This window comes from Dipteris shenzhenensis, chromosome 21, assembly GCF_047967505.1.
Source record: "Dipteris shenzhenensis isolate YYH24624 ecotype China chromosome 21, Dip_SZ_1.0, whole genome shotgun sequence".
Lineage (NCBI taxonomy): Eukaryota > Viridiplantae > Streptophyta > Polypodiopsida > Gleicheniales > Dipteridaceae > Dipteris > Dipteris shenzhenensis.
The window spans coordinates 6,709,202-6,725,788 of NC_141616.1; the positions used below are offsets into that span (position 1 = coordinate 6,709,202).

At 45.2% G+C, this 16,587-nt stretch overlaps 1 protein-coding gene across 1 annotated transcript in view; it reads right to left on the reverse strand.

Moving 5' to 3' along the window:
* Nucleotides 1-16,587, reverse strand: part of FAAH (fatty acid amide hydrolase) — a 222,569-nt gene that overhangs the window by 45,422 nt on the left and 160,560 nt on the right. Inside the window, exons 11-15 of the mRNA XM_087392616.1 lie at nucleotides 16,512-16,583; nucleotides 3,884-3,935; nucleotides 3,543-3,629; nucleotides 3,319-3,402; nucleotides 3,007-3,110 (exon numbers count right to left, since the gene is read on the reverse strand). Of these exons, the coding sequence (XP_087248742.1) occupies nucleotides 3,007-3,110; nucleotides 3,319-3,402; nucleotides 3,543-3,629; nucleotides 3,884-3,935; nucleotides 16,512-16,583 (399 nt within the window). The remainder of the gene's footprint in view (nucleotides 1-3,006; nucleotides 3,111-3,318; nucleotides 3,403-3,542; nucleotides 3,630-3,883; nucleotides 3,936-16,511; nucleotides 16,584-16,587) is intronic.

The window sequence follows — 16,587 nt, forward strand, 5'->3', positions numbered from 1 at the left end:
AGCCATGATGAGCCAATTTCTAGGCTGATTCTACTGCATATAGAAGCTGACACACAGCCCTATAAGGGGCTGATCCCTTTCCTCAAATAGGATGACTTACTGCCCCTAGGGACCAACTCCCTCCAATGGTGGGGCTGACTCCCTGCCCCAACTAGGCTGACCAGAGCCTAGGTGGCCAACCAATAGGTTGGCTCACCTTTGCTCGTATAAAGCCTGCTACGGGTGGGGCTGCAGTACCAAAGGGTGGCCGCACAGTCCAGCTCAATGCACTTTCATATAGGCTTCCATGCCACAGCAGAGCAGGCTACAAGGGAGCCACAAACAAAGGCGTAACTGCCCCGGAACCTTCTGGGAACACCTCGCAACAGTGTGCCATCATAGCAACCTGCCCACATGGCCATTGGGGCCTGAGCCACCTCCACTTAGGCAGATCTTCCCTACCCTACACTACGCTAACCTCACAAGGAGCGGGCACACCTACAACAAAGGCTCTCACTGCCCTAACCTAACCATGGTATCAAGAGATGGTGACCTCCAACACCCCCTCTCAGCTCTTGGATGTAACATGATCTCCAGGGAGCTAGGTGTGCTGCTGGAACAACTGGAGGAATCCGTCGTGTGATGCTCCATCGCTGAGGGCTGCCATAGATACTATTGAAAAAGCCCCCTCTTGGCACGAACCATCTCAACACGATCACTGGGAGCCTGGTACTGCTGCACCTAGGGCCATAGGTGCTAGACATACTCCTGTAGTCCAGTACTGTACAGATACAACAATCCAACTGATACTGCCATAGGTGCAAGCTGCTTCTCTGCATGGGCATTGTGTCTGACAGCTATAAAAACCCCTGTGAAGCCCCTCTCAGGTCCAAACTGGTGCATTGCCCCCAAATCGATGAACCTATGTACCCCAGAAACAAACTGCTCACTATGATCAATCTGTGCAGTCTGGATTCCCGCACTAACAATCATCTAACCCAGCCGGATCTTAAGAAGCTCACCAAACAATAGGTGCATGAGAATACAAGGAAACCCCCTCTAGGTCTGCGATTTCATTACGTTTGGACAAATACATACTGCCACCTGACTCGATGGGAACAACTCATCCTGGCTCGAGGTCCTGCCTCAAAGTCGAATGCTTGCATTCCTAACCATTTTCTGTGAGTTGGTTTTCAACCCTTGGACTTGGATCCATCTCCGTACATTTGGAAAACGTCATAAGGCATTGCTCTACTAGCCTTTATATTGATCGCTTGATCATCATGGATTCCAATCGTTAACATATTTGACTTGAATGCACCTCGCATCTGAGTTTGACATGAAAGACATGGGAGACCTCCCTCATCATAGAAATTTGGAGAGATGAGACTGGCATCATGGTTGCACACGTGGCAAATACACTTGGAAAGTTTTGAAGCAGTTCCAATTGCATGATCGCAAACCCTTGACTGCTCCGATAGTTTTGAAGCAATTCCAATTGCATGACCGCAAACCCTTGACTGCTCTGATAAAATCGAACATTAAGCTTTCAGCTTATGACAAATCTTCTACAACCGATCTTAATGATACACAATTCATTTGCAGCTGTAGTTATTTGATAATCAGAAGGCTAGAAAAACCTTTCGCAGATAGTGTTTCTCAGTCAATTTATGCAAAATCCCAAAAAGTCACATCTTGATGCAACCAGAAAGGAGCTCAAATATCTTAGTTGATACTTTATATTTTACTTTTAGAAAATCGGGAAGTTATGCTTTGCGATTCTTACCCACTACTTCTCTAGTGCGATTAAAGAGGGGGTGTTCACACACATAGATTAGACTATATGTTCATATGTCCCTTAGAGGATCATATTGAGTTCATGGGATCTAATCATAAATTCTCATGTTTTTCCGACCCTAATTTATTAGTGTAAAGTCAGCAAGTGTTGGTGTTCTCTCTCCCCAATACTTGTGACACTCAACTTTCTTCCCACACTCTCTTCCTTCCGTCAACAGAACCCACCCTCTAGCACAAAGAACACCCATGTAGATCAGCTCATTCTCCAGGTTTGAGAGGCTTAGCTTCCTGGTATAGAGCTATTTCAATCTCAATGCCAATGTCTCTATGCAGTAGCAACGTTATCAGACCCACACGTGCTATTCAAAGAATAATCCGTTCATGCTTCTGATGTGCCGCATCTAGAAGAAGCCTGCTTCTAGGTAATCAACGAGCTTGTCAGTTTTTATAAGAGGAGTTCTATATACAAAAATTTGGGACCATGTGATGTATACGACTATTCAAAAAGAGGCAAACAGGGGATTTTCAGGCACCTTTGAACTGCATGTGGAAAATCTACGATCGCCAAAAGGCTTTCTTGAGGACCCAGAACCAATGCCACACTACAAAGCTCTAGCTGAGAATATGTAATCCTTTTTTAGATATTGTACCTCTTTTATATCACCATGGATTGCCCACCTGTAATTATGTCATCTAGGATTTCTTGATGGTACTCACATCTAGCATTGGCTTATTGGAAGTTCGGTATGCAAGCAGGTATGCTTGCATATTGGATGATGTGATTGAGGTTTTTTTGCTGGTACTAACATTCATACTCACAGCCAGCATTAGCATATTGGAAGTTTGGTAAGTATTTTACCTGGTCGTCAAGAAATTTCTTTCAGTATTTGTATTAGAGAAGTGATGTTGGCAGTTTGCTCAAGTTTTTGAACTAGCAGAAGGATTGCTTGCTCAAAAAAGGAAAACATTAAAAGGAACTGTGTGCAAAATACTTTTGGCTAGATTTACAGAGTCAAGAGTTGCAATGTGAAGACGTAGAGGTTATTATGATTTGACAAGTTATTTGATAAGAAAATCATGCAAAACACTAGAATGTACAGCTGGTGGACTTACACCGTTATTTGAAGACAATTTTCAAAGTAGAGTGTGACATTGATTGATCAGATGACACAAGGCATAGAAACTTGATTTTGAAGGCAGGAAATGACTAGTAGGTTTAGATTTACTAACCCTGCAATATAATGAGAATTGGTAGCAGTGGCGATCTCTGAGCCAATGCTCACAAGATGGCCTATTCGCATTTCTTCTAATTCAGGCAAGATGATCTCCTTCATCTACAAGTCCCGAAAATGGTCATAAAATATTTAACAACTGATTGCTCTGACAAATAAGAATTATACATAGCCTAGTGTGTATGGACAACATTTGGGGACACACAATTCATGCAATTTGAAGCAAGGACAGGTCCCATAATAACAAACCATAGATCTCGCAAAAAAATTGCAACTGAATCTGTTCTTTACAACTGGAACACATCGTCACCTTAACTCCATACTTTTGTTGAAGAAGTTCAAGAGCCTTTTCGCATGCTTCCAGCACTTCTGGGGTAGAAACATCATTAAACCACTGCATATTCCACATTAACATGTAGACCCAATGATCAAACCAATAATCTAAAGTGGCTTTAGCTCTTTTACACTGATTTAAACATGTATACATACCTAGCATAGAAAGTAATTATGCTACAGACTTTCACTTGGTCTCACCTCAGTATATTTACCAAGTGTTAGAGATCCTATCACACTTGCAATATCCGGACCGTCTGAGCTTTCAAATAAAGGAAAACTCACTACCTACAAAAAGGAGCAGAATTTGAGCAGCACAATCAGGATCACCTGCCAAAGAACCTGGAGTGCGCATCTATAAAAAAGCCACTTAAGAGTTTCAAGGAAAGATCAGACTAGAGAAGGACAGATTAGAGAAGCTGAAAAGTGACATGGCAAGGAAGAATGAGGATCAGCAGAAAGCATAAAATGCCTCCGGCCTCACTGCCATAGCACCCTTTTACGAGTCTGAAACTCAGATCATCAAAGAATCAAGTGCTTACTGGCTTGGAGACTGTAAGATCGTTTGGATCAGATCCTGCCATGGCTGCATAACTGCATTTAAAGTATCAACCCAAAGACAATTCTATATTTAGTCTTCATAAAGCTTACTTTTCAGGAGATTATTAAAATTAAGATAAATGTTAGGATTCCAAATACATCCAGCTAGAAATCAATACTTACCTCCTTCTCTTAAAGTATTTCAGTAACCTGAAAACGCCCTGTTAGAAATCACTGACCCTCATGTGAGTTTTGATTGTCAAGCAGTGACTGCCAAGTTCTCAACTGTTGAACAGTGCCACATTATCGAATCTTGCATGAATATCAAACATTTGCTACGTCACCAACCAGGATTCAATTGGCAACAGGTGCCATGCCATCGATTTGGTGTGTTTATCAAATAGGGTTCGAACAAATGGTGCTTCCATCGAGCCTCCATCGAACAAAGGTCAAGTGCAAGCATTTGTGGCGATGAGTCAGAAGCCATTGAAGGCTGGCTATTTCGGCTGGAGGTCAGGGGCAAATCACCCTGACTTCCTGACAAAAATGCGGCAGCCATAAGGGACTGGTGCCACTGCACTGGTTCAAGGCCAGCAAGTGAGAGAGCTTGGCCTAGATGTTTGAGTATACAGTCGGCACTTGCATTCAACTGCAATCATGGAATCGGCACTCAAGTCACACAACGAAGTCACTTTGGGAGTGAGTAGTGAAGCGAACTCGGGGGGTTGCAAGTGAGAGCGCTTGGCCTAGATGTTTGAGTATATAGTCGGCACTTGCATTCAACTGCAATCATGGAATCGGCACTCAAGTCACACAACGAAGTCACTTTGGGAGTGAGTAGTGAAGCGAACTCGGGGGGTTGCAAGCTGTGAGTGAGTCGAAGCAGTCGCAACTCACAAGCCGAGTTGAAGCAGCCAAGAGCTCCAAGATGAGCAAGGACGAGGATCCCACTGAAGCCCTCATTTGACACAGGTAGGATCCACATCATCCCTTCATTGTCATTGTTGAATTGCTTCTGTAATAGTTCGATAGTGGGTGAATAGGAGCTTCGCTCCTTGATGGTTACGTGTAATCAAGAAGTGCTTCTTGTGTAATTTGCATTTGTGAATACATGTCCATGGTGTTGTTTTTCTGCTGTATTTGGTACCTGGTCGAAGTAGGATTGTGATTTGAGAAGCTTTCATCCTATGAGTTGCCCCTTGAAAGTAATAACGAGTTTCCACTATGTGTGGTCGAGGGAAGCTGGTCACGGTGTGTTTTAATCTCTGATATGATATCGAAGTCAAATGTTAGTCCAGTTCCAAATTTCACCCACTCACTAAAGAATCACCTCAAGATGGCTGGCCATTTTCCCATCCTCAACTTTGGGGAAACCAGAAAGCTTGAAAAGCCTAACTATCCAATGTGAAAGATGAAGGTCTAGAGTCACCTCTTGTTAGAGGAGTCTAACAAATCACTATTGAGTTCCGAGGACTAGCCAAGAGTGGGGTTAGCACGGCCTGGTATGCACCCATATCTAGATGTGTTGAGAGCTAGGATGTTCAGATGGACCGTGTCCGTCCCTTTCATGGCAGCTTGATGCCCCTGATCCCTTGGTCCCACGGGAGGATATCAACCGTCTCCAGCTCTATACGTTGTGGACTTGGGGGGGGGGGGGGGGGGGGTAAGACTTCCCCACCAAGATCCAGTTCTACCATGACCACTGCTTCAGAGTATCGGAGAATGAAGTGATTTTCAGACTCTGATATCTAGAGGACATGAGTCCCATACGCTTTGAGGACTGCCATAGAACGAATGCGGGTCTCTTCCCATCAGCTAAGGATTGAGACAAGGAGAGCAATGGATACGCTCTAGTGCCAACCTTGGTAGTCTCCACCTAGGTTAAGCCCAGACCATGTGAAGATAAGTGATCATCTAGAAGATGGCATCAATCTGGAGTGGTGTCGTGGGGCAAACTTTGCATGTATGATCTGGTGGGGGACTGAGGGCTTACTCTCATCCAGGATCCCATAGTCACTTGTAGCCTCTCAAAATGCCGCCACAGTGAATTGCTGATAGGTCCCTCCCCCAAAAGGGTCTTGTGTATATGGCTGTCGGTCTCACAATTGTGTCAAATAGCCATCCCTTCATCGGGAGGTCCTGGAAGTGTGCTTGAAAGCATTGTCGCTCTAGCTAAGCTAGAGCTCCTTGTCTTTGTGTAAGTCGTGTCCTGGCTACATGGGTCACCGTGAAGACTAGCCCTGAAAGATAGCCCCTAGATAGGTGCATGACAACAATCTCCACTGACTCCCCTCGACAAGTGAAGCTGTGTCGATATAGTACTACCCGTGAGTTGTTGAAAGTCATAGCCTTGGTTTTGCCAAGGTTGATTGTCAAATCTCTCTCTCCAAAGCACCTCTAGGGCCTCTGGGTATCTTTGTAAGCATGTTGCTAAAGAGGATAGAGGGACTATATCTTCTGCATACAACAGTATTTGTATCATCAAATTGGCCAGCAATGATCCCTCGCCTCCTAGGCAGTCAATGAAGGTTGTAATCTCATCAATATAGAGCCCAAATAGTGTCGATGAGAGGGGGCACTCTTCTTCACTCCATCATGTCTCCTGGATCTCCTGAAATCACCTAATCATACAAGATCATAGGACTGTGTCAAAGGCCTTCTAAAAGTCTACAAAGCAAGCATAGACTTTTTGGAATCTCAATCTCGCCTCATCGATGACTGCCCGTAGAGTGAAGATATGATCAAGAGTGAAATGATGTCTCTGAAATCCAGCCTATCCCAATGCCCATTGTTCGTGTGTTTCTATGTAGGAGCTGATCTCCCTCTCTAGTATTGACCCATAAATCTTGGCCATTGTATGACGGCACATTAAATCCCAATGTCCATGGGATCCCCTACTTTATTGTATTGGCACAATTGTGGTTGTAGTTCAAGCAAGGGAAATCCGTGGCATATAGCATGATTAAACATATGTGCTAGGATCGGGGCCAAGGCCTCCTTCCTATGTGTAAAGTGCTCAGTCTGTAGCCCCTCATGGTCTTGGGTTCTCCGGTTGTGGAGCCAGTGTAATGCAGCATGCACATTCTATGCAGTGAACAAAATGCATGTGGTGGCTCTGGGAACATATCTTGTAGTGCCTGAACCGTGGTGCCATAGAGGAATGTCCCATAGGTATGCCACACATTTGGGTTTGTAATGGGAATAGGTGGCTTCCCCTCAGATAGGAGTCTCATACAAAGGGTGGGTCACCTCCTTGAAAAGATCGAATCACCTCATCCATCCTATGTGAGAGGAAGGTCTGCCTCTTAACGTTGTGTCAAACGTCGTGAGATCTGTTGTTCCTTGGACCTCATCAAATGTCCCAGAGCTTGCTCTCGTATGAGGTGAGATCTCATCTCTCCACACTCATCATTAAACCATGAGTTCTGTGGCATCTCCCCAGTGAAGGGCGTACTATAGATCGGGTTGTGGGGAATGACTTGGTGGCAGCATCATGGATCACAAGTACAAGTGTGTCTAAGGTATGGGCGAAATCTGCATCATCTCCAAAGGGGTTCACTAACCTACAGGACAAGTGGCTCATGTACACTCCATAAAGAGCATGGTCGAAGTGTAGCCAGACCTATGTGAGGGCAAGGGGATCACGTCCTATGTCTAGTAGTGCAGTTGAGATGCTAAATGACAGGTATGAATGGTTGGCATCAAGAGGGGGGGGAACTATAAATTCTTGTACACATGTCACAAAAGCTGGAGAGCCCAATGAGTAGTCCACACTGCTAGTGACCCCTACATGTGGGAAGCAGGTAAGCCCTTCAGACAACGGTATCACTAAAGACCGTTATATACGATCAATTTGTGTACTTCTCCTATCTCCAGTAGGTGTCTCCCATATCGTCACATCCTCCGAATGTCTCACGATCCCAAGCTCTCCTAGGTCCATCTCTAGCACTCTGAGGGGGTTAACTCGAAATCCATCAACTCCACCTACTTGTTCCCTATGCATGCATTGAAGTGTTCCCTATGCGTGCATTGAAGCCACCTAGGAAGAGTACCTCTCCCAACCTAGAGAACTCCATAATATCATCATATATCGCCTCATAAGGGCTATGACCCCTGTAGTGACCTCATACACGTATGATGATGTGTTTGGGGGGGAAGTAACATATAGCAATAAAGAGCAGCCATGTATCAGGTGGTTGCAACAGCATCGACATGTGCCGTGCACACTCCTCCTTCCCTGTCACAGAGATAAGCGGTCTCAGGTGTGATCTGAAGAGAACTCCTACCCCCCAGAGCCTCGTGCCCCACTATCTCTCCTCGTCTCGTCTGTAGGCTGACTCCCAAGAATATCCTATGGCTATGGGTAGTCCTCTCGACTCTCATGTATCTCGATGTAGAATATCATCTCTCTGTCAGTGTAAGCCTCTGAAAAACCTCTTGGATCAGACCATAAGATGCCATTGCAGTTAGATACTGCCATCTTCAATTCGTGTTGTCTCCCTACCACATGGCCTCGACACTGTCATGCACTCTAAGCTGGCCAAGGGATTGCCCTTGGCCAGCTTGGAGTCTCTTCGCATCAGCTCGAGATAGAGGCTGGTAGGATGTGACGCATGGAGGATGGACGGCGACCAGGCCGAGAGACCAAGATCTGCCCTTGTTGCACCATGGGAGAGGTGGAGTCAGAGGAGCACTTCATTTGCAGATGCCCGCTATATTATGAGCTCAGAGGTAGATTCCATTGTCTCTTCACGGATGGCTTTGGACCTCTCTCACGAGTGATGGACTACGAGGATCAGCATTGCCTAGCTCTTTATGTCAGGGAGGCCACTATGTTTCGACGAGACTACCTCAGAGACCATCAGCACAGACCGGAGCGTGATAGAGCCCAGCCTGATAGAGCTCAGGCACACGCTGTACCAGAGGACAGAGACCAGGAGGAGCACGAGGAGGTCAGAGCTCACACAGGACACATGCCTCCACCCTGTGGATGTACATATGAGATGGTTTGTAGATGCCGCAGGATCTTGTTACATAGGGGACGTACTCGCCGCTTCATCTCCAGACGATCCAGGATGATGGCAGCTTTTCGGAGGAGACTTACTCATGGAGATCTCGCCCCACCAGCCGCTCACCTCACCTTTGCTCAGATTTGTACTCTCATTCTCATAGCAGGAGGCAGAGTCAATGGACAGGATTTCCAGTATTATTTTGGTTTTCAGACTCCGTGACACCTGGACTTGTATCTTTGCATTGGCATATTGTACTCATCCCCCCATTTTGCACCCAGGGGCGGTTTCCTTGCATCTAGTTTACTTTGTATTTAGGCTCAGATTTGACATTATGTACTTTCACTTGCATTGTATTGCGTAGCACTTAGATGATATTCGACGATGCCTCTTCTTTGTGGCACGTTGATTTTGTGCTATCTTGTATGCAGAGTTCTTGATGTCCCATGGGCCCATTTTGGCCTTTAGTGGACAATAATACACTTTCTTTCTTTCTTTCTGACCTCTCTCGGATAATGACTTTCCCTTTCCCATCTTTGTAGACAGCCCATTTTCCTTCTTTGGCTGCCTACACGTACCATTCCCTCTCTTTGATGCTCCTTGTTGGAAGAACGTGAGGTTATCATCCAAATATGTCTTGGTTCCCTTTAGCATGGCTCTCATGATCATAAAGGTGGATCTATCGATGGCAGTCTTGAATTGTATTACCATCGGCCTCGTGGGTGCGTCATCCTTCCCCACTCTTCATGCACTCTTAAAGGTGGTTTACAGTGGCTCTTGTCAAACATAGGGCTGCTTCTAGGAGACCATAGCAAATCCACGCAAAGACCATTGTCATTGCTCTATGACAGGTTTCTTATCATCACAGCTTCATTCATTGCCGAACTCCCCTTTAGCTTCCACCTTGGCCACGCAAGTATTAGATCCGATATACTTTGATTTGATTATGTTGTATTCATTCTGGGTGATAATCCTGCTTAGAGGCACCATCGATGATGCTCGCTTAGAGGCTCCACCTTTTCATCTGATTATGTTGTATCCATTGCGGATGATGATGCACGACTAGAGGCTCCACCCTTGCAACTCATTGTATGAGACTTCTTTTAGTCTCATAGACCCTTCGATCTTTCAAAGAATTTGAATAAACTTTCTTTTTTTCTTTCTTTCTTTCCTTCTCTTTGCACTTCGATCACATCCTCTCCCTTGAGTACTCTGCACATCTCCCCACCTTCCTCACAGATATGGAGAACATTCTTCTTGTAGAAGATTGAGCCGCTCTAATCACCGGCTAGAGCATACAGACAGTGATTTTATTGCTGCTTTGTGGATTTCTGCAAGGCATTTGACACAATGTATAGAGCTGGCCTTATCACACGCTTGCAAGATCTAGGTTATAGTCAAGAGATCATGTGGACAGTCATGGCACTCTACGAGAGGATCTTAGGTGCGTTTAGAAGGCTAATTGACGGAGACTATCGGTGTCAAACAAGATTGCCCACTATCACCATCTGTGTTTGGCCTCTACATCGGCGAGCTTAAGACCTTCATTGGGACACTAGGAGGGACAGGCTGCTCTCTTGCTAGATCCTTCATTCCAAATTCAATGGTATGCAAACAATGTGGTCTCACTCTCCTTTCAACTCAGGGCCAAATTCCAAGAGAGTATGATCGTTGATTCCACACATAGTATGAAGACTGAGTTTTTAAGTCAAATACCATTGACCAAGAGGCACTAGGGAGACGGCGTAGTCCAGGCCCAAGCAAGAGATATGATAGACCTGTCAACGTGTCGATGCACAGATCAAGCTTGAGGATCTTCCCTCCAAGTTCACCAGACCAAAGGCACATCCAATGGGTGTGACAATGGCGCTCGTCCAAAGGAGGGCCACACCCTGTACATTGTCGGAGTCTTCTATTGATGTGACTCCTCTGCCAACGGATAGAGGATCACCACAGTGATGCCACACCATAGCTTCCGTTCTCTTCATCAGTGTTTTATGTTTATGTTGTACTTGTCTTGGTGCAGATGCACGCTTAGAAGCCCCACTCATTGAGCTCATTGTATCTGGTCTTTGCAGTCTCATAGACCCTTTAGTTTCCATAAACTTTAATAAACATCTCTATCTACAATTAAAGAGATTTTCAAGATGCAAGATGTGGACATTGAGTCACTAAAAATAAGATAGGGGCAAACAAAGGAGAGGAAATCATGCATAGGCTGCGGAATCATATGCAGAAGGACATGAACAAATGGAAAGAGGAGATGTAAGCACAATGGAAAAATCAACTAAGTCAAATGCAAGGATATGGCCTGAAGACTAGAGAAAAAACCAGCCATCATTCTCCACTCATCAAGGAGCTAAACGCCCCAATTGTCATTCTCATTTGGAAAATGAGACATTGAGAGCATGCACACAGCGGGAAGAGGGGGACTTTCAGCCACCCCTAAATGAAGAGTTGAATACAATAAAAGAGCAAGTTAAATCCTTTCAAGCACAAGAGGAAAAGATGACAAACAAAACTCAAATCAATAAATGAGACATTTAGGAAGGAGATGGCAGCCATTCCAGCCAATATGCAGGGAAAACACACAGAGTTCATTCATTCAACAAATAACTGAAGGAAAGAAGAAGACTCTAGAGTGGAAGAAAGTGTCAAAGAAGAGTGCATCAGCCCCAAAGAAGGCATTCATCTACGATAGTCTAGAGGAGGAGAAACGATGGTGTAAATGCCTTAGTCAGAGGCCTAGGAATGGGTGACACCCCGATGGCAGACACAAAAGCACTCATTACCAAGATGGGAGTCAACCTCCCTCGGTCAAGACTCCTGTCCCCAATCTGGTGAACATGGAGGGAAGATTGAGTCTCTTGTGTGACTGGTTCTCAATCTCGGCCTCATGAACTACTAGTGATCTACTGGTCTGTACAATTTTGTTGGTAAAACTGTCATCATGCTCTAGGTAGAGCTTGGCTGTGTGCCTCAACGACTCCTCTATGTCCTGAGCAAGTGCTCTCTGTGTCTAACAATCTCATGATGAAGGAAGCAAGGCATCTCTGATCTGGATAAGAGAGGAAGCTGGAGAGGGGTTCAAAACCATTTTTGAAAAGACAGTGATAATGACCTTGAATCTCATAGTACACAGGGCACCTGAAAGCAAAAAGCTCTGGAGGACTTGATCTCATGGCAATCACACACGGTGCATATGCAGCTCTCCAAAGGTATGCCCTCAGCATATCCACTCTCAGTACGGAGTCCGTGCGATGAGACACATAAGTGTCCGATCAATATCCTCAATGAATGCGGGAGGTGGATCCTGGTGGATCAATAAAGCCCTCCTCAGAAATCCGTAAACAATAATCCCTGTAGAAGCTGAGCTTCACTAGAATGTCCTCGATATCTATGAGTAAGGTAGAAAGACGTGCGGAGTACTCAGGGGAGAGGATGTGATTGAAGTGTAAAGAGAAAGAAAGAAATAAAGCTTATTCAAAGTCTTCAAAAGACCAAAGTGCCTATGTTACTAAAAGAAGCCTCATACAATGAGTTGAAAGGGTGGAGCCTCTAATCAGGTGTCATCACCCACAATGAATACAACATAATCAGTCGAAAGGGTGGATCCTCTAATCGAGCATCATTAGTGGTGCCTCGAAGCAGGCGTCATCACCCACAATGAAAAAAACAGAATCAAATCAAAGTATATAAGATCTAACAAATCAGAGAAAGGTGGACCCATAGCCAGGGTGGAAGCTAAAGGGGAGTTCGGTGATGAATGAGGTTGTGATGATAAGAAACCTGTCAGAGCGCTGACAATGGTCTCTACGTGGTTCCTCTATGGTCTCCTAGAAGCAGCCCTATGTCTGACAAGAGCCATTGTAAACCCCCTTGGTCGTATCCCCAATCTAGTGAACATGGAGGGAAGATCGAGTCGCTTGTGTCACTGGTTCTCAATCTCGACCTCATCAACTACCAGCGATCTACTGATCTGTACGATCTAGTTGGTAAAACTCCATGATCATGCTCTAGGTAGAGCCTGGCTATGTGCCTTGACGACTCCTCTATGTCCTTAGCAAGTGCTCTCTGTGTCTAACAATCTCATGATGAAGGCAACAAGGCATCTCTGATCTGGATAAGAGAGGAAGATGGGGAGGGGTTCGAAACCATCTTTGAAAAGACAGTGATAACAACCGCAAATCTCATAGTACACAAGGCACCTGAAAGCATAAAGCTCCTCTGACTTGATCTCATGGCAATCACATAGGGTGCATATGCGGCTCTCCCAAGGTATGCCCTCAACCTATCCACTCTCAGTACGGAGTCAATGCGATGAGACACAGAATTGTCTGATCAATATCCTCAATGAATGTGAGAGGTGAATCCTGATGGATCAATGAAGCCCTCCTTTGAAATCTGTAAGCTGAGCTTCACTTGAAGCTCACTGGGTGCCAGAACAATCTAATGTGGGACCGATGGCTTGCTGTGCGAATCATTCATGACAACAAGAGAACCTGTAGTTGCTCTACCCGGGCCCACTACACCTTTGATAAATCAAGCCCCTAACAAAGGCTGCCAGACATACCCTCTGGGCAGACCAAGGAATAAAAAAGAAGAGACTTGGTCCGAGAGTCCTTAAAGTGGGAGTAGTAGCACTACCACTCTAGTCGAGCAAGTGCGGCATATGCCCCACTTAGTCGAGCGTACATTACTAGTCACATCATGAAAATAGGACTAGAGAAGAGAATGCCCAAGTATGTGTATGATGGTACGACCTCCACTGTGACCCATCTAGTGTGAATTCCTCTCTGTGCGTGGCTGCTCGAGAGGTGTTGAAGAGTATTCTGATGGTCTTCCCAAGGTTGACCTTCAAGTAGTACAACATAGAAAAGGTATACAATGCACCCAAATGTCTCTGGAGGCCCTCCACTAAGGATGAGATCAATATCACGGCATCCGCATATAAGAGGGCCTGAATCCAAGTGCCAACGACAAAGCCACTAACCCTCTCTAGTATCCCCATGAAGTTTCAAGCTCATCTATGCAGAGGTCAAACAAGAAAGTAGGCAACAATGGGTAACCATCTTTGATCCCAATAGTGCTAATGATCTTCTCGGTCCACATAATGGCCCAAGACATCTCCTGATCATAACCCAAATCTTGCAAGTGCCTGATATGGCGGGCTCTCAGCACTATATGCGGCACTGTATGAAAAGCTTTGTGAAAGTGCACAAATCAAACAATATACCCTCTGTCTCAATGCCCTGACCTCTTCAATGACACCCCTGAGTGTAGCTTGTTCCTCAACCTTGAGCCCCTACATCTCTACAAATTAGTTGACCTTTGTATCGATCACTGATGCATAAATCTTGGACATGACGTGCCCAATTAGGTTTTGTACTTTTCTGGGCTTATGGGGTCCCCTACCTTGTGAATGGGCATAATGGTGCCAATAGTCCATATGTGAGAAAAGCCTATTGCAGACCGCTTCATTAAAAAGCTTTGCTAAGATTGGGACCAAAATATCTATTCCATATGGAATAAATTTAGTGCATAAGCCCTCATGATCGCTAGCTCGACCATTATAAAGTTTCAAGGCTGCGTGTTTGATACCAATAGCTATGAAAGAGTGCAAGAGGTAGGACATGGCTACTTGAGTCATGTGTCTATGTCATAGAAAGAAGAGCAGTCAGGTATACAGTGTAGATAGACCAAATGCCTTAACAATGTGTTTAGGGACCACGTAGACACATTACTTGTAAACTCTTGTATCACAAACATATTAGACGTACAAAACTGCCAATTAGAGGCCTACACAGAGACACTTTTATTTTTTAAAATTAAGAAATCCATATATTTTTTTATTACAAGAGGCGGTCCCCAAAGTGGAGACCCTAGAAAATTTCATTGTAAGACAAGTCAAATAGATAGGCAATCATAAAAGGATTGCTTGAGCGACATTCGAAAATAGTTGAACATGGAAGAAGTAGGCTCTCTAAAGACTCTGTGGTTCCAGTCTTTCCATTGAGTCCAGAGTGCCCAGTATCGAACCCATGTGAAAAAAAGGTCAAACTACACACTCCGTGGGTCAATGACGAAGATCCAAAAAAGCTTGCCAAAGCAAGTAGGAAAAGCGGGCCTAGAGGCGCTGCTCACACACACACACATTTTTTTCCCGAATTTCTTTTGCGTTATATTACAAAGCCACTATTCCAAAAAAGGGGGGAAAGTGCTCACACACACACCCCCACGCGCGCGCGCACAAAAACAACAAAAGAAAGAAAGATGTATTACCATCTTCAGGAGGCCTCATGGGCTATGAGACAAAGTACAAACTAAGAGAATAACTCATACAAGCTAGCATGGACTCAAGCAAAGGTCTCGCTAAGGCCCTTTGTTGAGTAGTATGCTAAACTAGACTCAAAAACTCAAAACTCAAAAATAGTACTCAATCTCAGAGTCAAAACACATAATGAGGTGCCATGGTGGCTCTCCTGTGAGCTACAAAAACATCTCATGCGGGGTCATCTCTCGTCGTGGCGGGGGACATGGTCTCCCCCGCGGTCTCCATGACCTCTGTATCCAGTGGGCCATTTCAAGGGTGATGCCTCTGCTTAGGTAATCTCATCCGAGTATAGCTATGATGGGCTAAACCTACATCGTCCATGCTCTGATGTGTCTCTGCATCGTGTGTGGTCCCTACATCTCTAGATTCGCCTCTCCTCGTCGTCTCATCCCATTGACCCATGCCGCCCTCATATACTTCTCTACTCCACTATGTCTAGGGCCGACTCAATAAGTGTAGAAATGTATGACGTGCCACTGAGCTCATTCCATCTCTATCCCCCGTGGTGAGAGAGAGAGAAAAGAAAGAAAGAAAGGTGTATTCACGTCTTTGGGAGACCCCGCGAATGTATGAGACAAAGTACAAAATATATGTAACCCATACAAGCCACTGTGGGCTGAAAGAAAAGGGCACACTAAGGCCCTTGCTGAGTAATAAGTGCTAAGCATGCACAAAGCTAGCACAAAATAGAAGGAAAAAGAGCAATCAAGCACTGCTCAGAGCCAAAGCTCCAAGTACATGTGCAGGCTCCATATAACCCGGCTCCTTGATGGCCCTCTGATGTGATGCAAAGAGCTCACCTATCTGTGTCTATCGGGCTGTCTCCCACGGTGGGGGGGTTGGATCTCTGTATCCGGTGGGCTACATGGAGAGTAATGCCTCGTCTCTAGCGGTCCCCTCTGAGGAGGACTGAGATAGGTCAGACCTCAATTGTGGGTGCTCTGGTCGCCCCATGTGTCGTGTGTGGTCTTCGCGTCTCTCGTCCAACCGTATTCTGGCGACGGATCTCACTGCTGATCCATAGTGCTCTCATCTCCTCAAGCTCCTCCCCCTCAAGCCACAGAGAGAGAGAGAGAGAGAGAGAGAGAGATTTTTTATTAAAAGTCTTCGAAAGACTGAAGGGTCTGTTTGAGATTGAAAAGAACCAGATACAATGAGCTGAGCGGGTGGAGCCTGTAAGCAACGAATGGAATTTAGGGGACAACATAGGCAATTGAGGTAAGCTTAATTGTAAACGCTTGTATTGCAAATATATTAGACCTACAAAACTGCCAATTAGATGCTTACACGAGAATTGTGTCCTCAACAGAGCATGCCATAGGTGCAACCACCTCTACTGTCCACCCAAGCTCTAGCACTCTGC